General features: G+C 42.5%; 1 protein-coding gene across 1 annotated transcript; it reads left to right on the forward strand.

Moving 5' to 3' along the window:
* The first annotated feature begins 2269 nt into the window (after nucleotides 1-2269).
* On the forward strand, nucleotides 2270-27614 carry emilin1b (elastin microfibril interfacer 1b). The gene is made up of 8 exons (XM_066697693.1): nucleotides 2270-2979; nucleotides 15250-15375; nucleotides 17972-18189; nucleotides 18512-20659; nucleotides 21060-21185; nucleotides 23033-23050; nucleotides 23997-24131; nucleotides 24726-27614. The coding sequence occupies exons 1-8, from the start codon at nucleotides 2825-2827 to the stop codon at nucleotides 25046-25048; spliced, it is 3249 nt and encodes a 1082-aa protein (XP_066553790.1). The 5' UTR covers nucleotides 2270-2824; the 3' UTR covers nucleotides 25049-27614.
* The last annotated feature ends 338 nt before the right edge of the window (nucleotides 27615-27952 follow it).

Consider the following 27952-nt stretch of genomic DNA (forward strand, 5'->3'; position numbering starts at 1 on the left):
CACCAATGAGGTGAACAGGAAAGCATAGGTGATATCTTTCAAATGAAGGCAAAGTGTAGAGACATGAAATGTCCAAAATGTCCAAAGTCACACAGACCTTGACCTGCACACATTTGAGATACCCAAGTGCTGAGTCCAAGGTTTGGGGTTTTGGTGTATTATTACACTCTGTCTAGGGAGCCTTCTTTGAACTGCACTGAGCTCCACTGCAAAAACATTGTTCATGACTCCCGACTTTAACTGGTCTGCACTGTCCTCGCCCCAAAGAGCCAAGTCGTATCTGTTATCAGGTGCTCAGCTTTCTAAATTTAACTTATATTTATTTATTTTTGTGGAGCACCCTCTGCATTTTCCTAGTGCAGGACAGAGCAGCAGGTGGTAGAGAGAATCCAAGGAATGAGGGAACTGGCATGATGGTGTGACTGCCTTTGCTGGTGAGCTGTTGTTTCTTCCCCCTGAGGTTCATTGTGCATTGTACAGGTTTATTGGCAGCCTGAAGTAGGACACATCCAAATACACGTACAGGGCACTGCCTCATTAAAATGAGTCCCCCCCACCCCATAACACTTTTAGGCCAAGCTGCCTGGGCATGCCTTGTACTGGTGTGCTCGGTTTTGTGCTTGGTATTGTGTGTCACTCATTTGAATATGGCCTCTGAGCTTTCGGGTGGCTGGTGAACAGAGCATGTCGTTCATTCCTAAAAAGCCGATTGCCTGCCCCCCCCCACCGCCAAACACACACACACACACACACACACACACTCTGGCATACCATCTTGTCATGTTTAAAAGCTTTGATCATCCATCTGAAAGGACAATATATCCTTCTGCCTGCTGTGTCTCCAACAACCCCGCCCCTCCCACACACTCCCTGCAAATGGTCAGTGTGGAGCACGACAGGCAGCAAAACTAATCATCTTGCCAGTTTCAGAGCCTTTTCTCTGAGCCCACACATGCCTAGGGCTCACCAGCCTAACCTTCTTAGGGAAGGTGGGAGAGGCCAGTGGCACTGAAGAATTCCTCTCTCTCTGTTCACACATCAGCTGCTGCTGGGTTGCTCCTGGGAGATCTGTCAGGATAAGAAATTATCTGTAAAAAGAAAGTAACGCTGATTTGTGATATTGATGAACCACACAGGATTAATGGGCATTTTTATTTCCACATAAGCATGCTTCATTGTATCATTCTGCAAAGTTACTAGGAAGGGTGTGGTGGAATTATTAGTAGCTATGGAAAATATTCATTTATAATATTTAATTTACCAATGTCCAGCTGCGGGGTCTGCCTCGGATTAAATTGGTTTTTACCGCAGTTCAAACATAAAATAATAAGTGGGAATGTTTGTGTTTGTCAGCGACTCAGAATAAATAACTTTTGAGAAAAAACCCTGATGCTTCTCTAATTCTGTCAGTGACATGGCACAGAGAAACGCAATGGTTATATATAGCCTGGCTTATAAAACAAAGCATATGCTTAATGTTTGAAGGGTGCTGGAAATAAGTCAAGAATACTCTCATTTTAAAAGAAAAAAAAACTAAATTCTTACAGCATATAAAGGCACATTGTAGCTACACAGGGCAGTACTGTAAATGTCTTGCCTCGCAGTATCTCAACTGCACACACACACACAAGTTTAAGTGAAAGACATACACTGTATACACAAAAAAAATGTTATTTTGGATTAGAGCCAGTTCACTCTCCAAACTTATAACCAGAAGCAGATGTCTAGACAGAGCACAATGAATCTAGAAGTACTGATAAACCCAAATAGAAACTAAGATAAAGGACTTGTGTAGATACTTGTCTAGTGCTACTAGTAGTAATAGTGGTATTATTATTATTACTACTAGTAGTAGTAGCAGCAGTAGTAGTAGTAGTAGTAGAATAGTAGTAGAAGAAGAAGTAAAGTAGTTAAATATAGAGAGGTTGAGCTTCAGTCAAAACTTCTTGCGTGAATGTTCCCCTTCGTTTGCGTAAAAGTATAAACTCTGTTCCAAAAGGCATCTGTGTTAAATGTCTTGCTCTGGTCCTTATTCAACAACAGAAAATGTTGCTTTCATTGGGTTCAGTTAATTGGGACTTTCCTGCCTCTGATACTTTGGCCTGATAACTTTCAATATGTGTGCAAATACTTCTTGAAACAGGCGGTGGGTGTCATTTTTTGGGGTGGGAGGATGTCATTGCACAGGGGGCTGGACGTTGAAAGGAGGGTCGGAGGCTGATGAGTGGAGGAGGATGGAAAGGGAGGGAGAGAGGGAGACTGGGGAGCGAGAAAGAAGGAGAGAGAGAGGGAGGGAGAGAGAGAGAGAGGGAGAAGGGGAGTGTAGTGATTCGTGCGCGCTGTTACGCAGGGAATACCATCATCTCCAGGGGAAAAAAGCGCACACCGACTACACGGAATTGACCCAAAGTTTTCAAGAATGATTTAACAGGATAAACGCTAACCTTGATGAGCCGCTGAAGAGATGTTTAGCTGCGATAAATGACGATAAAAGTTACATCCTTTATTTAAAAATTGAAAGAGAGCACTTGGCACTTCCCAAACCCCGACGCCTTGTTTGAAGCTCGGACGCAGAGGACCCCAGTCAGCCCCAGACACATTAAATCACATTTTTTGATGTTGTTAATCTACTACTGCTAATGTTTCTAATGCACAATGGTGTGAGAATATAATCTGCGAGGACTGGAAGCAGAGAAGAGTGTGCCACGGCTGGTAATCTCGCTTTCTTGGAGTATTGGCAATCATTCATTTTGGACACGACGAACTTTTATTTATTGGGGGGGACAGGCACCAGTTGTCAGTGTTTTAGACCGTGCTTTCAGGAATGGCTGGACCTGTCCCGTGTCTGCTTTGGTTTTTGACCCTTTGTGGAGGAGGGTGGAGTGCAACGTACCCCCAGCGATATAATCTTTACACCGGGCAGAGCCAGGTCCAGTCAGCACAGGCGCAGAACGGGCCGAGGGCATCTAGTAGACACAGGTAAGAATACAAATAATAACCATATGAGTGGTAGGATTATGTACTGTAATTTATGATTAACACCACATCTTTCAATGTGTGTGTGTGTGTGTGTGAGAGAGAGAGAGAGAGAGAGAGAGAGAGAGAGAGAGAGATTTCTAGCCCCGGTAAATGAAGTTGGAAAAAGTTGCCAGGTACAGAAAGCCTAGTCGCAGCAGTATCCGCCACTTAACCATAGCAGGGGTGTGATAAACTGCACTGTCTATTGTCATTTACCTCCCGGTGTTTTATAAAATAAAACTGAGCTACACCTTCTTCAACTGTCTAGGGTCAATTTAGACACTTGCACAAATAGATCACCCCAAATTCAACCCCAGAAGAACCAGACTGGAGATTTATGTGACTGGCCACTGGACCTTTGAGGCCAAGGGGAGCTAGACTTGATGAGCAGGAGGCGTCTTGTTTAAACAAGTTGTGCTGGTTAAGATGACAGTCATGGGCCAGTCCCTTAATGCGCACCGTTAAACCATGCTGGCGGGGGCGGCATATTGACCACAGTTTTGAGAAAATGTGACATGGCAATTTTGGGGGATCTTCTGGTGATGATCATAACAACCACAACAAATACAAGAACAATAATAATAATGGAGTGCATTGTAAAATAAAATCAGAGTATCTATATACGATGCCTTTACAATTTCAATAGTTTGTTAATATTTGTCATTCAAGGAAGGCAAGTTGTCGTTGCACTCATCCTATCTCAATTAAAATAAAAAATAAAAAAGATCCATATACCCATAATTAGACTCTAAATTAAATCATTTTTATTTTATGTATCCATGTATATTAGTATATATTTATTTATTTTGCATGGCCCTGCTGTAATTGAATCTCAGCTTCCTTGGACAGGCTGTTGTGGGTGCCAGACACGTCCCAATCCTGGGATGTGTCAGTAGTTCAAGCAAAAGACACACAAGGGGTCAACAAAAACATTAATGAATACTACTAGGGTTAGGGGGCAGCCTTCCCATGGGACTGGGAGATGAGTCCTATAATCCTAGTGTGCAGTAGTGTATAGTAATAACACAAAAACATGCCTTACTCAAAACTTGGACATGATTTATAGGCTATATACGGAACAGTGGATGCCTCAAGCCGTTCTGGCCCCTTGGGTGGTGGTGTCCGTTTACTGCACTGTAAACACTGAACAGGAAATGGCCCAATAAGCTCTGAAGTGCGAGAAGGGATGACGCAGGCACACGGATAGGGAACCCACAGTGGAGAGCTATGGGAGGAGGCTGGGATGCACTATCTAGATTTCTATCTCTTACTGTTGACTCATCAAGCGCTCAAGCTGGCTCTCTTAAACTATTTTTGTATTTATTTGATGAAGTCGTTGTGTCATGGAGATCTGCCAGACCCTGTCACTCTTATTCCATGGGTTGCAAAACATGACGCCAGAGTCTCCTCAATGAGCAGGTGTGACAAGACTTCCCACAGTCAGCTCTCCGATTTAATTCTGGCCAAGATAAAAAGAAAGAAACAAAATGAATGGAAATAATGCTTGGGTTTTCCACCGTGTAGTTGTGTGAATAGGCCAGCTAGATTTAATAGCACCCCCAGAGTGAATAATAATCAGTTGCCTGTTGCATAAATCATCAAATTATAATGATCGAGTGCTTAAGTGCAAAATACAGCAGCTTGGCTTCAGCGCTGGGTGCGATACCCTTAAACCCTTTCATGCAGTAGGCCACAGACAGACTTCAGTTGTTGCCTCCAAGCAGTTCTGAATGTCTTCCTCTATCTCACACTGAGCCCTATCCTAACAGTGTCTCAGGGATATTTGTTTGATTATTATTATTATTTTAAATTCCCACCTTGAACTTTAAAGATAAATGAAATATTTCCTCTTGTACTGCCTGCATAGAGCCTAATCCAAGTGTACTGTACAGAATGCATCCCAAGGGCTAAAAAGAAAATGGTTCAATTTATGTTCATCTGGAGGGCTGTAATGTAATACCCCTGTACTGGCACTACAGCACGTGCAGCAGGACACATAGCTGGTCATAATAAACGCCCCGTTTGAGAGGTGTAGTCATCCAGGCAACGCACTCCTTCCTGTGTGCCTGGGATGGACAGAGGGGAAGTCCTCAGCTGATGGGGTTCACGTGTGCTCTCTGAGACGGCCTAGCTTTGTTTTGCCAGAAGTAAAAGAAACTAAAAATGTAGTGAAGGCTTTGGGAAAGTATGTACTGGTTTTTGGCTGTACCGCTTGATCATTCATTTGAACTCTTTTGTTTTAACAGATGGGAAAGCTATTTCACCAGCCACGTTTGATTCTAGTCCTTTTTAATTGTTGTATATTTCAGGAGTGTGGCTGCTTGTGTAGACGTTTATGTAATTTTAACATCAAAGCTGATTTATACTGTTTTTCATTTTCCACCCAACTGCATTTTATGCCAGTTTAATCAAGCAAGGAGTGTGGGGGGGTATCTAAATAAACATTTAAGAAGCAATCCGAATCTCATTTTAAACTCAGCGGACGCAGTGTACTTTCTGTTGTCCTATATGGGAAGAAACTATGGCAGGTAGGATGAGCTATGATTTTAAATTATATTTTATGTTTTAATTTAATTTAAATGTATAGTTTTATTTCTGCCTCAGTTTTCTGAGAGGACTCACTGGATTTGCATAATGCACAACTGAGGAAGACCTAAAGCTGAGAAAGGACCCTCGTTTTGCATTGTTGTGTGGAGCTCTATGCCGCGGTGTGAAGGGGTGCAGGACATTGGGGGGGATCATTGTCAAGGAGAGGGCTAATGGCCTTGAGGTCCTCCGATCGCATGTCTTTGCACTGACAGTTACCAGAGTATAACCCGAACTCCTGGTCTGTGTACAACCGTGAAGGATTCTCAGGCCTCGTCTAGGAGAAATGTCATTAGCTCCCCCATACAGAACTGCTCTGCTTCTTCTCAGAGATGAAACCCTGGGACTAATAATTGAACTCTGTGAAGGATTCTTTAGATACACCGATTCTAAAAACTGCGAAGCAAACCAGCAGCTGGACAGTGATTGTTACATGGAGATATCATGTAGTCAGTGATTTTTCCTTTTTTCTGTATAAAAGACCTTGAAATTAGAATTGGTGCTGTTGCGTTATTGAACACCATAGTAATAAAGCACAGGAGTGGTGACTAGGGTGTATCAGTCGGACTGTGAATTGATTTGCTTTGATTGTCATTCTCTTATGCAAGGTTAATTTATTATATTTATCGTAGGATTTGTGCACTTTTAACATGGTTTTACTGTGGCTTTACCGCAGTGCGTCAGTGGTCTGCTATGGGTTGAGAGTGTCTTTAGTGTGCTTTACCTTGTAGATGACCTCAGAGTTCTGCTTGTAAAAATGCAAAGTCCCGTTTCATTTTCTTTTCTGCTTAATGCCTTTTTTCAGGCCCCTCCCCCTGCCCCCTTCCATAATTTTCTGCATTTTAGTGGCGTATAAAACTTTTCAACACTCTTCCTCCATCTCTTTAGCAAAGGGCCTTCTTTCAGCCTGCCCAGTATTTTCCTCCACATGCTGCAGGCACATTTTACTGTGCATCTGTCCAATGTCATGGGTTGCTGAATGCTTTTTTTCCCCCTGACTTCTGAAGTGCCCTATTAAAGCACCTAACAATGGCAGGCTGTGGCTTTTCTGCAGCTTAACTCTGAACAGCTGCTGCAAGCTCTCTGGCACTCTCTTACAAAGCCCATGCTCTACAATCTCCCAGATCAAACGCTAGAAACACCTCATCTTTAGAAGTAGAAGAAAAAAAAACGTATTTAGGAACCTAAAATTGACCCCTTTTTCAATAGCATTCATGTGTGTTCACATCACTGATTTGAACTGATACACAGTAGTAATCCTGTAGCTGAGCCTAAACCTTAAACTGATAAATTGACAATCCACAAAATGGCGTAACTTGGTTCTGTCCTTAAGGCGGTTACAACCTTGATTTATTGGTTTGTTAGTTTTAGTGATATGACTCAAGAAAAAGCTGCTTTTATTACCAACGTCTCTGTTCTGCCAAGGACAATGGCACAAGATTCCCTCTAGCAGTAGTTCATGTTCCCTGAGGGTCTGCTTTCTGAAAATGGAGAATGCGTATATCTTGTGGATATTCTGGACAACAGTGGACTGCCAGCATTGAAGGAACATTATAGAAAACCTGGCAACGGTAATGATCTGGCCAGCTGGGCAGTACTGGCTATTGGTCCTTCTGCTTAACTGGAGGAGAACTTATAGAGCTGGTTTCACAGACCCAAATCAGCACTAATCATGGCCTGCCTAATGTTTATATTAGGTAGAGCAGCCAGTAGAGTAAAAGTTTGGTATTTGGTAATATAGCAGACCTTGAGAAAAATATAACAAACTAAGCATTAAATTAAACTCCAATTCAGAGTAGGAGTTTACTCAACTGGGGCAGATTTGCTGAACTCTTTGTTTTGCCAGGACTTCAGGGGGGGTAGTGGAGTCTAATGTTGCAGTACACTTCAATATCTTTGCCAGCTCCTGTTAGTTAATAGCTGATGCTGTTTGTTCTTTTATCTGTTGAATCAGCAAGCAGGAGAAACAACTCAAACTCAGAGTGAGGGGTTATGTATGTTGGGTCTGCTGTTTTGTTTTTGTTGTTTTTTGTTGGGTTTGTGAACTAAGCCTCACTTTGCAAACCTGAATCCTCATTCTGTGATGGATATCTTCCAGTAGGAGGGGAATCTTGCTTCACATATGCTCCTCTTTAAAAGGAAGTGGCATGTTCTTTGCTCAGTCATGGTCTGTGGTGTGTATTGTAGTTTGCTATGTAATACCTCTGGATGCTTGGCTATGATTCCGCGTGGTGTTCCAACCCTGTACTATAGCACACTTTCTCAAGGGTATAGTGGAATGTGTATTGCTCCACACACAGACACTTCTGATCTCCTCTTCGGGTGCGACTCTTCTGTTGCGAACTGCCCTGGGTTCACCCCAGTGCTGGCTGGCAGAATGGAGCTGAGGTCACTGTGTTCTTCGCATGTTTACTCTGGGGAGTCAAACACTCCTCAGCTAGAAATTTCAGAACAAGAATGTATGAAAAGAAAATGAAGACTGCACGTGAAAGAGCGCTGCCCCGGTAATTTAAGATAGAAAGATTTCGAAACATCTGGAGGAATTCTTATGAAGCTTTCTGTGAGGGGGGGTGGCACTTACTGAAGGTCCATCCATCATCATCGCAGGGCTCTTGCAGGGAACTGGGCTGTGACTGTTTAATTGCCCTGTTTACGGCTTCATTGGGCCCTCTGGATTTATACTGCTAAGAGACAAGACACTTCAAAGGCCCCATTGCCTGAAGGGTGGGAGTGGGCAGGGGTCTGATACTGGAATATCAGGATCTCTGCACTGGATTTTGTTATCCAATAAAAACAATACAGCAGTGCAGTAAGCTCCTTGTTTCAAAGCCAGTTTAAGTGTATTTGATTCACAAATACGTGTCTATTTCATAAATGCGTTTTGTATATGGGTCTCCTGTTATTCATTTCATGCACATCTCAGTTCTGGTACTCGTGTTCCACACACCAGTACATGACAAATCACAACCTCAGCCCTGGTATAGTGCAGTGTAGCACAGTGAAGACATGGCAAAATAACAAGCTGAAAGTTAGATCCAGTTACTATAAAATGCAGAGGAAAACCAAGCAAATATTTCAGCGTTGACTTTCATTAAGTAGGAACAAGTATGTGACTGATCAAAATTAGGGATATTTCTTGAGGATTTCTCCTTGTCCTTCTCAGTAACACTGTATGGACCTGCTTGTGCAGTAACAGTTGCTATGGTACACTCTGTCCTGGGCGGTCTGACCCTTTTTTGGAGAATGTATTTATCCTGGTATGCTGGTAAAAGCAGAAAATAAAAAATAATGAGACTGTGGAGGTCTGTGGAAATGTACATTGTGCCAAGACGCAGGGGGCCTCTTTACAAAATATGAATTTGTTAGTAACAGTATAGATCTCACTGGGCACCTATGAAGAGAAGTAATTGTAATTATAGGGGCTCTGAATAAAACTAGGCATCCCACTGAAATGCTATACCACCCAGCCGTACTGGCCCCTGTGGCTTCCTCTCTCTCCATTTGCCCGTGTCTAAGCTGCTCTTTATACACTGTGCATATGTGTGCTGTACACAGTATACATTTATACACGTTACAATTAATGGACATGAACTGTTTTAGGGGATCAAAACAATAGAACAGCATTCCTCGTCACTTATACCGGCGGCCAGCTTAATTAATCAATAGCCAATATGTGTTCCCTTTTTCTGTAGGAATAAGGATTTAGAGGTGGCCTAATGGATCCTACTGGATTAGACAAGACCAGGGTTGTATGGAGATTTACTGTATTAAAGCAGTGGTCTGTGTGAAACACCTGTAGAGTTCAATTTAACTTGAATTAATTTGAGTCTATTATCCCCTCGTTAACGGAGGTAAAAATCACAAATTCAGCAGTTTTCCTTGTCGCCATTTGTTTGCTTACTTGTGTGTTTGTTTGTCTGGTTGATTTTGAACTGTGGTGCATTACGTCTGAGAGGGCCCCAGGAAGTGAAGGCCCCTTTGAGAGATAACCCTCAGTGACCCCACCTTCACCCAAGGTTGTTTGCTGCTGGCTTCCCCCCGGAGGGGTCGCTGGCTTTGAGACACGGGAAAACCTGATGTTTCCTCCTGTAAAGCAAGCAAGCTCTGTGATCAGTCCTCTCACAGGACAGTGTAGTTAGAAGGAGGTCGCTTCCCCTGCATCAGCGCACACCACTGTCCAGCTCAACACAATCTGTAAACACAATTAAGCTCTTAATTGGACACAGATGACTTTTGGAAAAAGGGTCAAACCCTGAAAAACCATAAACTGGTCATCCGCAGTGACAAGGAAGCACAGATTTTTAGTTTGTTTATTTTGTTTTTGTCTTCTCTGAAAATTAACCAGGGCTCTATTTTGGCTCATGCACTCATTAAGACAGCAAGGAACAACAACGAAAAAGCAAAATAGAAACAATTAAAACAAAAAATATTTAAATAAGTAAGACTATGCCAGACAGTGACTACATGGAAAGGTTGACATCAGTGCTATCATTTATTTGGCCTTTGAGCAGTTTTGGAGCTCTTGTCAACCAGTCTGATCCAAAATAGATACAATGCTACCTTACTGTACCAGTGATTGACAGTCTGTGAACCACATCAGTGTTCACTGAGGGGTAAAGGGTTGTGTGGCTGCTCTGTAGGAGCCCCTGTCTTTTGGATGAGTTGCTTAGCCACTGTTTTGTTTTGCAGTTGTTGTGATGTCATGGCAGTGTTGTAATGTGAAAACAATTTAGGTTTGGTTTTTTAAGAGACAGGCCTATATTGTTTTCACAATCATCGTTCAGAAAAAGGAGGCTGTACTGTACTGTAAGAATGCCTTGGACTGAGGTTAGGCTCAGGTCAGTGTATTATCTCAACCAAGAATGAATGTGTCTGATCTCATCCATAGCTTTCACATCCAAACCTCCAAAAGAAGGAGGAAAAAATATTAGTTTGAAGGTTTCACAGATGAAAGTAAATGTTCATTATATACCAGTGCACACCATGATGCCTTCACACATGTAGTATCAGATTTCCTCTACAATCTCAGAGTTTGCTGGCATCTTCCAGGGGCGCACAAGGGCAGGACTGCGAGCCAATTGTTACATTGGCAGGGCTGCCACAGCTGGGAATGGCAGGAGGAAGACAGCAATTAAAGTTTATTTATAAAGCCTTTGATCTGAGCCTTGAACTTTGCCTTTGACTCCATCCTCGTTCTCTGGGCATGATTTTTTGCACCACGTCGCAATCTCAAAACTTTTTGCTTTCACGGCTGTACTAATATTGTCCAATGTGTTATGTTTTAGTTAACAAAGGAAAGCCTCAAACAGCCAAACAGCTGGACAGCTCTGTGCTCTGTTTATTTCTGCTTATTGTGTGTGCCAGGAATGAAACACAACAATCAGGAGCAATTGTCAGCATTTCAGCTGCACATGCATATATATATATATATATATACACTCACCTAAAGGATTATTAGGAACACCTGTTCAATTTCTCATTAATGCAATTATCTAACCAACCAATCACATGGCAGTTGCTTCAATGCATTTAGGGGTGTGGTCCTGGTCAAGACAATCTCCTGAACTCCAAACTGAATGTCTGAATGGGAAAGAAAGGTGATTTAAGCAAGTTTGAGCGTGGCATGGTTGTTGGTGCCAGACGGGCCGGTCTGAGTATTTCACAATCTGCTCAGTTACTGGGATTTTCACGCACAACCATTTCTAGGGTTTACAAAGAATGGTGTGAAAAGGGAAAAACATCCAGTATGCGGCAGTCCTGTGGGCGAAAATGCCTTGTTGATGCTAGAGGTCAGAGGAGAATGGGCCGACTGATTCAAGCTGATAGAAGAGCAACTTTGACTGAAATAACCACTTGTTACAACCGAGGTATGCAGCAAAGCATTTGTGAAGCCACAACACGTACAACCTTGAGGCGGATGGGCTACAACAGCAGAAGACCCCACCGGGTACCACTCATCTCCACTACAAATAGGAAAAAGAGGCTACAATTTGCACAAGCTCACCAAAATTGGACAGTTGAAGACTGGAAAAATGTTGCCTGGTCTGATGAGTCTCGATTTCTGTTGAGACATTCAGATGGTAGAGTCAGAATTTGGCGTAAACAGAATGAGAACATGGATCCATCATGCCTTGTTACCACTGTGCAGGCTGGTGGTGGTGGTGGTGTAATGGTGTGGGGGATGTTTTCTTGGCACACTTTAGGCCCCTTAGTGCCAATTGGGCATCGTTTAAATGCCACGGCCTACCTGAGCATTGTTTCTGACCATGTCCATCCCTTTATGACCACCATATACCCATCCTCTGATGGCTACTTCCAGCAGGATAATGCACCATGTCACAAAGGTCGAATCATTTCAAATTGGTTTCTTGAACATGACAATGAGTTCACTGTACTAAACTGGCCCCCACAGTCACCAGATCTCAACCCAATAGAGCATCTTTGGGATGTGGTGGAACGGGAGGTTCGTGCCCTGGATGTGCATCCCACAAATCTCCATCAACTGCAAGATGCTATCCTATCAATATGGGCCAACATTTCTAATTTCAGCACCTTGTTGAATCAATGCCACGTAGAATTAAGGCAGTTCTGAAGGTGAAAGGGGGTCAAACACAGAATTAGTATGGTGTTCCTAATAATCCTTTAGGTGAGTGTGTATATATATATATATATATATATATATATATATATATATATATATACATTGTTTGAAAAAACCTAGAACATTAAAATTACTTGTGAATCCCAAGCTGGCCTATTTATTTTTTCTTGACAGGGTTTTCTTTCAATATTTCTGAATTCATTGATGGAGGAGATATTGTAACTACAGCACTGGAAAAGTGAAACTTGGAAGTCCATAGGAAGTACTTTCCTCTTCTTATCCTAGTCAATATCGGTCGTGGGAGACACAGAGATGCACAGATGAGCTGCTGGCTCTCTTTCTGGGCGAGGCAGAGAGAGAGAGACTGGAATCCAGCCATTAGGACACGCAGACATGGCATCCAAGCTGTACTCAAGGGATTTCACTCGCATTGCTGCAGTGATGTGCTGCTAACCACTTGTATTATCAGTGTATATTACTGCTTGAAAAAAACAATACATTAATAATAATAATAATAATAATAATAATAATAATAATAATAATAATAATAATAATTAAACCAGAAAACCTTTGAAAAACCAGACTACCTTCCTTTGTTGTAAAGAGCTCTTGGCATGCACACACTTTTACAGTGTCATAACTGGGAATTTAATATGCTCTCAGAGTCAGTGCACATCTGCATCAGCTGAGGATAATGACTGTTGAACACAGGGGCTGCTGGATATACAATAACGAGGGCTGAGAAAATGACAGGGTCGGTCTGTTTCACGAACAATAGACCCGACTATCTCCTTAAAATCAGCTGACTTTCATTACAAGCAATCAGCACAGTTCTGCAGCATGGAAAATGCCAGGTCGAGACAGTGTGTTGTTTATTGTGTGTATTAACCCTTCATTTACTTGCAGGAGTTATACGGCAGGTAGAGTCAGAGGTGTATATCTGGAAGATTACTGGTCTACTAAGTAGTATTTTGTAATAATATCAGAGTTGTGTTTTTTGTTAGAACATATGAACATAAGAAAGTTTACAAACGAGAGGAGGCCATTTGACCCATCTTGCTCGTTTGCTGTCCATTAATAAGTAAGTGATCCAAGGATCCTATCCAGTCTGATTTTAAATGTTCCCATATTTTCAGCTTCAACCACATCGCTGGGGAGTTTGTTCCAGATTGTGACGCCTCTCTGTGTGAAGAAGTGTCTGTTCTTGTTGGTGTTATCTTGGTGTTCCGGAACTCATCTTTGAACAATTAAGAAGTGCATAATTATCTTACGCTTGCACAGGTCGGATGTGTCTAGTTGTCTATGTGAGGTGTGATGTTCTTCTCAGCTGGTAACACCTACAATTTTGTCAGCAAGGGAGAGAGTTGATCCAGGGGAAGTGACATCATGCAGGCCCCGCCCACAGATGACGAGAATGAACATAAAGAGAGACTGCTTGACATGTAGAGCCCTTTACCTAAATGTTTTTCTCCTTGATCTAATGTATATCAACCAAACCACCCATGATCTTGATGTGAATAAGGCAGTAGAGTAGTGTTAATATAGTTTTAATTTTTTTTTATAGAAATATGCCTCGGTTGGTAGACCTTTATGGCACTGCAGAAAGGTTGGTGTCCTTTATGTCTCTCTTTCAGACTCCTTTCTCGTTCTTCATTGTGCCATTCTTGAGAGCGTTTCTTCCCCGTCTTTATCCCTCCAGGCTGTTGTTTACCCTAAAGCCATGCTTGCTTTCAAGCCGTATAAATACAGGCAGCTTTTTCTGTGATTATAATGGCAAATGTCAACATTTCAAAACCACTGAGAGAAAGAGACAGAGAGAGAGACTTTTTGCTCCAGTCATTCTGAACCTGTTCTTGTAGACACAGCAAGAAAAAGAAAGAAAAAAAATTCAGTAGTCATTCAGTTCTCTCCACTGTTGAATGTTCACTTTCTGTACTGAATGGCAGGGATTAGATGAAGAGTTTAATATCATTGCAATTGTTGTGTTCATTTCTTTCTTATTTCCTGGATATTCCCCGCATCTTCTGCTTTATTCTCTGTTGTTTCTGCTGACACTTTATATTCGCTGCATTGTTCCAACACAGCCATATTTAGAAAGACATCACTGTTTTTGGCGGGTTTGTTTTGAACAACTTTTGAATCATGCCACCCACAGACTGAAGGAGATATTTAAGAAAATAAAATAAAAACATCTCATTTACTCAATGAGACTAAGGACCATTTGAACACTAAAACCATGCATGAATACTGACATATTTGTGGCCTGTTGCTGGGCTTTATTGTAGTACTGGTCAGCTTCAACACATCTTACAACAAGTCTTTTGTGGACCTAAAAATCTTCTGAAAGACAGTGTGCAATAGTTCTTGTGTGACACGAATGAGAAACAAGGAATTCTCATTGTAGGAAGAGTCTCACCCCATCAATCAAAATGATTCATAGCCATCCTGACTTCTTTTGGGAGGCTCTTTTTCTGCAGAATAGCTTCCATGACAATCGGAGGAAAAAAGATACGAAAAGAAATAAAAAGCATTGAGGCTTCCCAGGATTCAATTGCAGTGAGGAGTGCAGAGAGATCACAGTCACACACAGAAAAAGGACATTTTAGCACTTGCAATATTAATGATAGGTAAAACTGCTATAGGCCAGTTAAATGTGCTTCTTCAGGGTTTCTTGTCACATTAAAAAAAAGATGTACATATTTGTAGTCTACCATACTTTAAACATGTTGGAAATTAGGGAAAACTTGTGCTAGCTAAATGTGTGCTGAAGGGAAAATCTACCCTGACACATGTTAGAACTGCGTGTATCTCCCACAGTCCCACAGCCCATCCTTCACCAGAACTGTCTCTCCCCTTTTTGCTCAAAAAAGCCTTTCACAATTTTGTGGAGAAGGAACGAGAAGCATTAGCGGTGTTCCCCAGGTGTTCACAGCAGCTGGTCTCATGCAGGTTGCACGCTGGAGATGTCCGGGCCAGTTCCTTTTATACGAGGACCACTGAGGTCAAGAGCTCCCCTGCCCTCACACTCTCTCTTCTCTCCGCAGGAACTGGTGCGCGTACGTGGTGACGCGGACGGTGAGCTGTGTTGTGGAGGATGGAGTGGAGACCTACGTGAAGCCGGACTACCAGCCCTGCTCCTGGGGCCAGATTCAGTGTGCTAGGGTTGTGACGTGAGTATCCCTCCTGGGCAGGATTAAAACAAACAAAAAAACTTAACACATTCCACACTAATTACTTATGACCATCACAATCCCGTGTCGGTGCTGTGCTTCACAGTTTTCTGCACAGACCACAGACCAATACAGCCCAGTTGTTTTGATGTTTAATTTTGAATTAAAATAAAATAAAAAGTATTGAAGATATTTAAGGCAGTTTTTTTTTTTTTTTTTGCAGAATTTTTATAGCATTATTTGAGTCAAAACTTGAAAAAGAATTAAACGGCCAAAGGTGTAAGTGGCACAAAATATTCTGCTGTTTAAGAAGGTGTCTATAGCTTGACTTTCACAAGTGGGCAAAATTTTGGTTTGCAAAGTAATTTCTAAAACCTCATCCAGGTCCCTTATATAAATTGTATTATGTATCTGCTTCCTCCACCTTCTACAGCAGTAATTCAGCGCTGTGAATTTGGCACTTCACTTTCAACCTTGATATCTAGAACTTGCCCAGCACAAAATCAGTAAGAATTAAATGGGTTCACCTACTTTTGAACATTATGTTTATCAGTATGGTGATGCACGGTGTAATTTACTACAACTGGTGTAGTGTATCCCAATTCCCAATGGCAGTCAGTCGCCTGTTGGGATTTCCCGCAAGGGTGTGAGCATGGCTGCTAGTCTAGGTGTGATGGGAAGGATATCCTCTCTTGAAAAGCTTAATCCCATTTAAAAAGCAGGTTTCTATAGAACCAGCCAAACCCTGAATTAGATAGAAATTTCCCAAACACTGAGAACTGTCAGTAAAAAGCATGAACTGATCAACAGGACAGTTTATCATCTTCAAAATTCTGTAGCACAGAAAAGCCTTTGAATTCTGCAAGTGCCCGCTTTCAAGGTAATTATAGGTTCATGTTTTAAATTTTTTAATTGGACTGTTTTCACAGTATATCACAGTGTTTCATCAGGGATAAACAATAATTAATTCACTGAACATTTTATTAAAAATCTTATTATATCTTTAATTAATTCATTCAACTACAGTGCATGTCCCTCCAGTTACAAGTCCAGAGCCCTCACCACTACACCACCCTGCAGCACTTTTAGATCAGTTTTTCGCAAGAAGCAACTCCGAGCTGTAAGTCAAGTCAATAAATAAACGTGCCCAAGCACACAAAACAGGAGTGAAGGGATTCCATTTCCCCCGAAGTGTTTCAGATTTGAGGGCAGTAGTAGGAATGGCTATTTGGTTTTCATTTCCCAACGGCAGCCAGAAAGCATTTATCCAGCTGGAAGTGTTTAATTTCATTAGTGCAGATTGGACTCACATGGTGCAGAATGTGAAGAGAGAAAAGACCCTTGATTCCTGCACAAGAACCACAGTAACTACTAATGACAACTACAGCTTGTCCCACTGTTAGACTTGGTTATCGTAACCACACATCTTTAATCGTTTCCCTTTTCTTTCCCCAAGTTGGGCGATGTTGCCTCATAGAGATCGAAATAAGACAATGTGAGAGTGAGAGTGAGAGAGAGAGAGGCAGGGACAGATATTTAGTTGACACTATGTTGCTGTGAAGTCTTAATTTATGATCAGATATCCTCCTGTAAAGTTTATACAGGATAGTCCCTGCAGCTTCACAAATTTTAGTGTTCAGCCAAAATATATTTTGTATGACACACTGATTTTGAGAACCATCTTTCAAATACTGTGTATGCTGTTGCTAAGGGATTAACAAAGAGATTTGCTGCATCTGCAAATCTTCACTTCCCATTGCCTTGACAGAATTTCTTATTAAAAAGCATGAAAACAAAATGAAACGATGAATACTAAACTAAACTAAACTTAACCCCTATTTCCCAAAGCACTAAGGCATATGTAACTGTAAATTATTCTTTTGGCTCACAATTGTATTATTAAATACATAGAATTGAATAATTCCATGACCAGAAAACCTTAAGAATTTCTATTACACCCGAGACGGTGTGGCCAGATTTCGAAGCATTCTGCAATCGGCTTTACTGGAACAAGTGCTTTGCACAGATGGAGGGCAGATGTTCAGTTTTTAAAGTTTTCATGATGCACACTGGTTGTAGAAACCAAATGGGGAATTTATGGTGTTTCCATATGTGGTAAATTATTCATGCAGGTTTTTTATGTAGAAAAAACAAAACAACAAAAGTAAACAGAGAAACATTTGCAGCTCCCTGCGGTGTGGAGGCTTGTTGTTATCAATCCTTAAAATACAAAAACATTCGGCCTGAACTGTACAATTACAACACTCATGCACAAGTCAAGAACCGTCAAGAACCTTTTGAAGATCTATTAGTCTATTAATGCTTCTCGATTAGAAATGTTTGGAGCACTGAACTTCATTCATGAAATCATTGTGTATACATTTGTATTACTAAATCTTGCTGCTGGAATAACACAATGTTTCTGATTCATATTATATTCAATTAAATGTCAAAGAAAAACTCTGCATTTATTTACAGCTTCTGTGCTGTGGCTTTGAAGAAGAAAGATATAACAGTACACAATCTCAGCTTAATGGTGGTTTCAGTGAGAAAAAGGCATGGTGCATATCATAGCGCTGCGTTTTGTGTTTCCTAGGTATCGGACCTACATGCGGCCTCGGTACAAAGTTGCTTATAAGATGGTGACGGAGATGGAGTGGAAATGTTGCCATGGTTTCTCCGGAGACGACTGCAGCGAGGGGCCGAGCGGAGGCCAGACACAGACACAGATCTCGACTGTCAGGCCCAGGCCCAAGCCTCACCGCCCCGGGCAGACTGGCTCAAACTCTGGCACAGTGCAGATTGGAGGAGAAGGTAGGAACCTCATGGTTCAGCAACCACAGCTTTTAACATTTTAGCAACTGCAGCTTTTACTGTTTGCTGTTTGTGTTGTAGGTTATTTTAGGAAGCTTGACAAGGAGGAAATTGGACCTGTAGATTAAATCAGTACATGCACCCTTAGCGAAGTGCTCACTCCTCGCAATTAAGATGTGTACATTTAGTATGTCTGTGAGTGTGAGTGCGTCATTCCTCTTCGAGGTATGTTTTGGGTGTCCTTGCAAGGGTCATCTGCTTCCCTATATCTGCCTGATAAAACTTACAAATGCCAAAGCTGACTCTCTCCTCTTGTGCATAGGGAGAGGGGAGAGCGACAAGGTGAAGCAGCTGGAAGACAAAATCCAGAGTCTGACCAAAGACCTCCATGACCTGCAGTCCACTCTGCGAGGGCTGAATGACAAGTTCCAGGAAGAGATCCGGAAGCCAGGGATCAACGGCAAGGTGCCTGCAGATGCTGCCGAGCCAGAGATGAAAGAGACACTCAACAGCATCCAGACCAAGCTGGACCAGCTCGACAACCGCACGCAGGCGCACGACAAGAAGCTGGTCACCATCAACAACCACCTAACCAATGGCAAGGGCACGAACAGCAACGAACTGGAGAGCTCTGATGTCACAGTGCAGAGGAAGTTCACGGAACTGAGGGAGGAGATCCTGAAAGAGGTGGAGGGGAGAATCAAGCAGTCCTGCGCAGCCTGCCAGACGGGGGCAGAGGATCTGAAGAAGCAGCAGCAGGAGGATCGCGAGAGGATCCGGGAGCTGGAGAAGCTCATCAGTTCCATGGACCAGCGTAACCGGGAGATGCTTGAGAGCATCCAGAAGGACTTCTCCAGCACACAGGGATGCTGCGACCAAGTGATAGAGCTCAGGAATAAGTTTGGCGACATGGAGAGGAAGATTGACTCGGTGTCCGGGGCCTATGACATTTTGAACGGCCGCTTAGACAACGAGCTGGTTGCGATCAAGGAGGATGGAGATATGCTGACCACGGAAGAGAAAATCAAACTCCTGATGGGAGACCTGGAGAGCAGGATGAACAGCACTTTGGAGAAGACAGAGAGTCACTGCGCCACTGTGGACAATGACCTGAAGGAATATTTCCAGAGGGAACTTAGCGACATGAGACACACATTAATCGACCAGTTTGATGAGGATGGGAGCAAGATCTCCACCCTGCAGATTGACATTGGTGACCTGAGGGACTCAGTTCTGGAGAACAAGGATCGGCTTGGAAGACTGGAAAATCTCACCTCCCTTTTGAATGACAAGCTGGCTTCGGCAGTGAGCAGGTGTGAGGAGAAGTGTACCACCGGCCAAGGCTCAGTAACTGGAGATGAGGCAATGGACGCTGTCAAGACGCTACAGTGGACGGTCATTGAGAACAAGGGCCAAATCCGTATATTCGACGACAAGATTAGGGACCTCTCAATGTCAGGGGATTCAATGTTTGAAAAAGTAGTGGGGATCAGCCACGATATTCGCAAAATAAAGGCCCTGACAGGAGAGAACGGGGAACACTTCAACAGGATAGTCAATGACATTGAAAATCTGGGGAAGACGCTGGAGACCTCAACGGCCAACTGCGATGTGTGCAGTATGCTCGACGAAGATCTGAGCTCCTTGCGGAACAATACGGATGACACCTTTAACAGATGGAACGCTGAATTCAATGACCTTCGCAACCGGATAGAGTCAGACGAGACCACATGTGCCCAAGTGTGCTCCAACCTGCAGGAGGAAGTGGGGAAACTGAAAGAAGATGTACAGAAGTGCACCGTACAGTGTAAAGTTGACTTAATCAGCCCCACTCCTGGCCATGGTGGTCTTGATCCACAGAAACCGTTAGATGGCCACAGCGTCATTGGGGGCACGTCCAGCATCAAACTGGAGTCTCTTCAGGGGGAGCTTTCTGAGGTCATTCTCACCTTCAGCTCCATTAACGACACCCTCAAGGGCCTGGAGCACACAGTGCAGAAACATGACAGCGTGATCTACGACTTGGGCAACACCAAGGACAAGATCATCTCAGAGATTGACAAGATCCAGCAGGAGCTGAGTGAGCACATAGAGGACAGCAAGAACCGCTTCGATCACGTGGGCAAGGAGATCCACCGCTTTGGCAGCAACTTCATGGTGGAGATGGGCGACTGCAAGCAGTCCTCCGACGGCCTGGCAAAGAGGATTGACAAGATGGAGAACGTCTGCGGGAGGCTGGACTCCGTCTCTGACAGCCTGCGGAGGATCAAGGAGGGTCTGAACAAGCACGTGTCCAGCCTGTGGAACTGCGTCAATGGGCTGAACTCCACTGTCATTTCTCACCGGTCTATCCTCGACACCCTTCGGAACACAGAGCTGGATGGGATCCATCACAGGATCAAAATCCTCAACTCCTCCATGCTCTACATATTCAACGAGTTCCACAACTTCACAAGCCAGGACTTTATTGGTGAGCATGTATTTGTGGTTGTTACTATTATAGTCATATAAAGGCTGCAATTTTGAATCACAGGTGCAGAGGAAATATCACTCCCTTTTATAATGTTGGAGAGCTCTGTAGATTGATGCTTAGGGTTTTGTCATTGAAACAGGTACCATTACTATGTCCCATTTAAGTAAACATTTCCTGTTAGATGGTCGAGGGATTGGGAAAAGGATGAAGGTTATGAATGGCAAATTTACCTTTGCAGAGGGTTGTTTTGGAATTCCTGGTCCATTCCGTTTCTAATCCGAAATGGACCCGAGCACAGGAGTGGTGCCCACAAACTACCCTCTGATCCTGAACAAGGAGAAGCATATCCACACGCAAAACACAGAAGTGCTCATCTCTCACTTATGCTTTCCATTAGGTCTCCCTGGTCCACCTGGTCCCCAGGGAGAGAGAGGCCTACAGGGGCCTTCAGGACCCCAAGGACCGCCAGGCAGAGATGGGACCCAGGGCAGACAGGGGCTGGAAGGACCACAAGGGCCCCCAGGTATGGCTTCAGGCAGCGGGTCTCTTCCTTGTGTTGCATGAAAGTTGAGAAATGTCAATGTGGCAACGTACAATGAGGGAAAAAAGTATTTGATCCCCTGCTGATTTTGTACGTTTGCCCACTGACAAAGAAATGATCAGTCTATCATTTTAATGGTAGGTGTATTTTAACAGTGAAAGACAGAATAACAACAACAAAATCCAGAAAAACGCATTTCAAAAAAGTTATAAATTGATTTGCATGTTAATGAGGGAAATAAGTATTTGATCTCCTATCAATCAGCAAGATTTCTGGCTCCCAGGTGTCTTTTATACAGGTAACGAGCTGAGATTAGGAGCACTCTCTTAAAGGGAGTGCTCCTAATCTCAGCTCGTTACCTGTATAAAAACACCTGTCCACAGAAGCAATCAATCAATCAGAATCCAAACTCTGCACCATGGCCAAGACCAAAGAGCTGTCCAAGGATGTCAGGGACAAGACTGTAGACCTACACAAGGCTGGAATGGGCTACAAGACCATCGCCAAGCAGCTTGGTGAGAAGGTGACAACAGTTGGTGCGATTATTCGCAAATGGAAGAAACACAAAATAACTGTCAGTCTCCCTCGGTCTGGGGCTCCATGCAAGATCTCACCTCGTGGAGCTTCAATGATCATGAGAACGGTGAGGAATCAGCCCAGAACTACACGGGAGGATCTTGTTAATGATCTCAAGGCAGCTGGGACCATAGTCACCAAGAAAACAATTGGTAACACACTACGCCGTGAAGGACTGAAATCCTGCAGCGCCCGCAAGGTCCCCCTGCTCAAGAAAGCACATGTACAGGCCCGTCTGACGTTTGCCAATGAACATCTGAATGATTCAGAGAACTGGGTGAAAGTGTTGTGGTCAGATGAGACCAAAATCGAGCTCTTTGGCATCAACTCAACTCGCCGTGTTTGGAGGAGGAGGAATGACCCCAAGAACACCATCCCCACCGTCAAACATGGAGGTGGAAACATTATGCTTTGGGGGTGTTTTTCTGCTAAGGGGACAGGACAACTGCACCGCATCAAAGGGACGATGGACGGGGCCATGTACCGTCAAATCTTGGGTGAGAACCTCCTTCCCTCAGCCAGGGCATTGAAAATGGGTCGTGGATGGGTATTCCAGCATGACAATGACCCAAAACGCACAGCCAAGGCAACAAAGGAGTGACTCAAGAAGAAGCACATTAAGGTCCTGGAGTGGCCTAGCCAGTCTCCAGACCTTAATCCCATAGAAAATCTGTGGAGGGAGCTGAAGGTTCGAGTTGCCAAACGTCAGCCTCGAAACCTTAATGACTTGGAGAGGATCTGCAAAGAGGAGTGGGACAAAATCCCTCCTGAGATGTGTGCAAACCTGGTGCCCAACTACAAGAAACGTCTGACCTCTGTGATTGCCAACAAGGGTTTTGCCACCAAGTACTAAGTCGAAGGGGTCAAATACTTATTTCCCTTATTAACATGTAAATCAATTTATAACTTTTTTGAAATGCGTTTTTCTGGACTTTTTTGTTGTTATTCTGTCTCTTACTGTTAAAATACACCTACCATTAAAATTATAGACTGATCATTTCTTTGTCAGTGGGCAAACGTACAAAATCAGCAGGGGATCAAATACTTTTTTCCCCCCACTGTAACTCTGCCGTGTCTGCATTTCTGTAGAGAGAAGGTGTATTAAGAGGCTAAATTATAATTATAGTTATAATTAGTTTAGTTAATGTTTACTTTTTCTTTGCCAGGAGGCCAAATAAGGCACAAATAAGATATACTTTTTTTTTAAATTACTTTTCACCTAACAGATCTTTCGTTTCCCTTTTTTCTTTCAGGCTACCCAGGTGAAAAAGGTATGGTATTTCATCCTCTTATTTTTGTCCTCCTCTCTTTGCTCTATTACTTTCTGAAACACCACACAGGGAAGACTAACATTCGTGTATTAATTGAAGAATGCAAGAAGTTAATCAAGAGTATATGTGTGCAAGAGTATATGTATGTGGGTCAGTGTCACCTCAGTGACCTCTGGCCCTAGCCACTGCACCACCAGCCTGTCCACATTTAATCTGACCTAGGCTAGACATCAGTCTAAACCCTAGCCACGAAGCTATTCCTAACCATAGGTTTAACTGGGTATACAAACGGCCCTAGGCCTGCTTTCAACTCGTCAATTCACTAGTCGAAAGGATTGTTGATTCTGTGCTTTTGTGTACATATATTTATGTGAAAGGAGAGTGAAAGGAGTGATGGGAGTGAAAGACTTAGACTGTCGAATAGCCTGAGAGAGTGGCTCCAGGGAGAGGGCAGGCAGGAGTGGGGAGAGCAGACAACCCTGCCAAGTGCCTCTGTAGATAGTGAACTGAGAAGATTAACTTCAGTTATTCTTAAACTGTTGGCAAATGCAAATGATTTAACATCTACTGGAAACAAAATGTGACAGTGGATACATTTTATAAGATATATATTTACAATTTATTTTATTCAATTACACTTATATTGTAAAATATACAATAAAATAATTCAATTTATTATAGGGAGACTCGTGCACCATAAGCAGTGCTTTCACATGCTCTATATAGAGAGCATTTGGTTTCCTAATCAATCCTACAGGTGCGGTTTGGGGAAAAAGAATAAAAGACGCTGTTAAAGCAATGTGTTTCAGGGCAACAGGAGTCACCTTATAGTAACATTTGGGCTGTGTCTTGTTTTTCTTTGTTGTGGAACTGTTCCTGCATTGTTTTGATTGTCTAGTGCCTTTCTGACCCCTTCCTGTCACTCTTCCTCCCGCCTCTCATATAGGTCTCCCCGGTATGGATGCCAGTGTTCCTCAAGTGTCTTTCTCTGCTGGGTTGACCAATCCCCAGGTTAATCCCGGGACCATCATTTTCGATAAGATCCTTGTGAATGATGGAGATTCCTACAATCCTGCTACAGGTACACACTTGTGGGTCTATTGGAGTGTAGAGAGATGAAATCCCATGATGCACAGGGTAACCATCAGTCTTTTGGACTGACAAACTTGTCTGGAAATCAGCCTCATTTACAATTATGCATTTTTTCTCTGCAGATTTTTGGGTTGTCTTGTACTTGAGGCTAAAGCATTTTATTCTCGGCTCCACACACTCACATATTTGAGACTATCAGGTTTTTCTAAGGGGAGTATCTCACAAAGTAAAATACTGGACAGGTTTCAGTTAGTCGGCCTGATGGATTTATTTTGACTGAAAAGCTTTTCTGTGTTTTGGAGAAATTAATATTAGGAGTATGTAAATTCACAATTGGTATTGCACCTTCATTTCTCTAACCTTTCCATTGTTTGGATATTTGTAGAAACGAATCCTGTAGGTAGCACTCATTGATATAAACAGTTATTCTGGAGTATGCATTTTGAATTATTTTACTCACTTTTATCAGGATTTGCTAACTGCCTGTCTACTGACTCAAAAGACATCAACAACAACAGTTGAAACGCTGGTGTGTTCTGTTGCAAGTCAACTATTTCTCACCCTCTGTAATTTTTTCTTCCAGGAATCTTTACGGCGCCATACGATGGGCGCTATTTCTTCAGTTGCATCTTGACCGGCCACAAGAACGAGAAGATCGAAGCTGTGCTCTCCATGTCCAACTATGGTATTGCGAGAGTGGACTCCGCCGGCTACCAGCCAGAGGGCCTAGAGAACAAACCTGTGGCAGAGAATAAGCCCACCCCAGGCTCCCTGGCCGTCTTCAACATCATCCTTCCTCTGCAGAAGGATGACACTGTGTGCGTCGACCTGGTCATGGGCAAGCTGGCCCACTCGGGGGAGCCGCTCACGATCTTCAGTGGCATGCTCTTGTATGACGGCATTTAAAATCCAATCCACCTGACTGGGGATATTTCATTTGAATGAGACACAAGGGGGTAATAAAAGAGCTGGCGATTAACCATGTTCATCCTCAACAAAAGAAGACACTGAATGGTTGTTTTTATTTTTATTTTTATTTTTGATATATATATATTTTTTAATCTGATTGATGGTTTAAGACCTGTTTAAGACGTGGGGGGGAGAAAGTGATGTATTAACAACTGAACTCTACCTGGATATGCTAGGAAATGCTTGTGGGATCCCCCCCCCCCCCCCAATTCAGACAAAGGTGTGAGAGGAATGCTACTGCAGTCACGATCTATAACACGCACTATTGGCAATGAATTATGAATAATCTTCCATTTGCCAAAGCTGGCCTCCTGGCCATGGGCACCTCACAGTAACGCTCTGTGATGTAGCAGTAAGGTAGTAACCAGGTGCAGTAAGGCAGTAACCAGGAATGAAGAAGCGTTTCTGTCTTGCAGGTAAAATAAATATATATATGCTGAGACGATTCAATTTTTTGGGATAATGTCATGTCTGTGTGCCCCTCTGTGCCTCAAGACCCTCACTCCGAATCTGATGATCGCAGAGAGATTGGAAAGCCATATAATCTTGCCTTTACCATGCCTTGCCTTTCACTGTACTGTTATCCTTTGTAAACCGTCGAACCAGCATATTTCTCAGTACCAGTGGTCTCCCACCACTTACTAGAGGAATTTTGATCAGGGGAGAAAATCCATGAGAATCCTCAACAACCTTTGCATTCTGGTTGAGATTACTGATCTGGACGACAAAGGAATCTAGTTCATTTTGATCCAATAAAAGCTTAGAGCTTAGAGTCTGATACTGTAATACAGGCTACTGTATGGGGCGACCAGTCCTGTGATTCCTTACCCGATTGTTCTGAACATGATGGGATGGTGTTTATTTGTCGTTATTTGTTATGCAGAGGTTATGCTCGATTTAAAGATTTCATGTATTTCCATTTAAATGCAATTGTAAACCCCCATCCTGTCTCAAAATATCCCCGTTTGAGCCACAAGATCTATTGTGTCTCTTATGATCCATTCCAGAAACAATGACCTAGTTTGATTGTGCCTCTGTAGTAAGTCACTACTGCTCGTCCCAGCTGGTAGTCTTACCTTGGAGATGCAATTTCCCACTCTCCTTTATACAAGATAAAGTTTACTACTAAATGCAGACTTTTTATATAAAAAGAGGCATAGGAAACTATTCAGTATTTTCTAAAATGTGTAACTGTCCCCCAGTCTGTTGCCTTTTACAAACAGTAGGTAACTATTACGATGCTGTGGTAAAAACATCCTTTTGAATGTACTTGCAATTACACCTTTAAGCTTTAATGAAAACAAATACTAAAAGCATTCAACAGACGCGCACTGAAAGTTTGCACTACTGTTGAACATCTCTCAACCGTTTCAGTAATTAAGAGCTTAACCCCTCTTAATGATGTTTAACTAATTGCAATGTCACAACTTGAGTGATTACATCTGAAGGAAACTGACAGCTTTGACCTGCACTCTCACTCTCCTCCTGACAGATTCTATCCCTAACAGCGAAGTGGATAAGACCTTCTGATGGAAACTGTCGCCATTTAGTCAGTAGTGTTTTGTTTACACACAAGAGGAGAGCATCAATGGGTCAAAAGTAACATAAAGACACGGCTAATTAAATTCCGCCAAAGAAACTGAAACGACGCAAAACTAAAGAAAACCAAAGATTAACAACCTGTACTGGTGCTTTAATAAATCCTTCTATTTAATCCAGTTTTTTTTTATTTATTTCACATTAATAGTGGTGTTTTCTCCTTGGCAGGGAAACAATACATGAAAATTTAAGCAACACTTTGTATAAGAAAAGAAAAAAAATATTTAGTTTTTTTGTACCTTTAGTACGCAATAAAAGTTGAGTTATTTGTAAGGCAGAGGGGTGTATTTCCCTTAGAGTAAGTCATTATGTTATTTACCACATGGATTAAATGAATACATATTCGGCAAGCCTGATATTCTTAACCTCCACATATACCACTTGTTGTCCACTTGTTATTTCCACCCAGTGGAAACTTGCCACCAAGCATTGGTTTTGTAACTTGTGGTTGGCAGATGAGTTGCATTTTTCCACAAAATTCTTGGTACATTCCCTGTAAGTTTTATCCAGGCTTAGTCACTGCGACATCATCATATTTTTTGATATTAGAACCATCTGTGTCCAATTAAAATTGAATGATGATACATTGGAGGTCATTAACGTCTTACATGGTGCATAGTACAATTGCAAGAAAAAGGTTGATAATAGTAAAATAATAAGTCATTTCAATATTTGTTGCAACTTTGCAGCACTGTGTTGGTTCATGACAGTGTTTGTACTGTGCTAACTTACACAATTTTATTACCAAAAAGCAACAAAAAAGGAAAACTTTTTAGTTTTTCCTACTGGTGAAATCAAACATGGCTGTACATTTCTATGATTTTTTTCTGATATCTCACAATGATGTGTTATCTCCATGTTTATCTGGCAACACGTGTGGTTCAAATAAAGATATTTAATTTTACACACTTTTTATTGGAGGTTTGGACCTGTTTCATGTTTACCTGGAAGGTGCATGTAAGCTCACTCTTGTTCAAAGACCACTTTTGGGGACTTTTCATGTACTACTTTATAAATTATTGTCACACCATGAGCCCACAGTGTCCACAGTATGTCATCACACCAAGTGGAGGGTTTGATGCAGATGGAGCAGCTTTTAATCCTAAAGAGACAGAAGGCACTCTTGAGTTTCCCATCAACTGACGTTGATGTTGTTGGAGGCTGGATTGGGACAAACCCTGCTCTTTGCTTTTACTGGATGTGACACTAAGGAACCACTTGACCTTCCACCATGTCGCCTGT

The sequence above is a fragment of the Amia ocellicauda genome, chromosome 1 (assembly GCF_036373705.1).
Source record: "Amia ocellicauda isolate fAmiCal2 chromosome 1, fAmiCal2.hap1, whole genome shotgun sequence".
NCBI classification, from domain to species: Eukaryota; Metazoa; Chordata; class Actinopteri; order Amiiformes; family Amiidae; genus Amia; species Amia ocellicauda.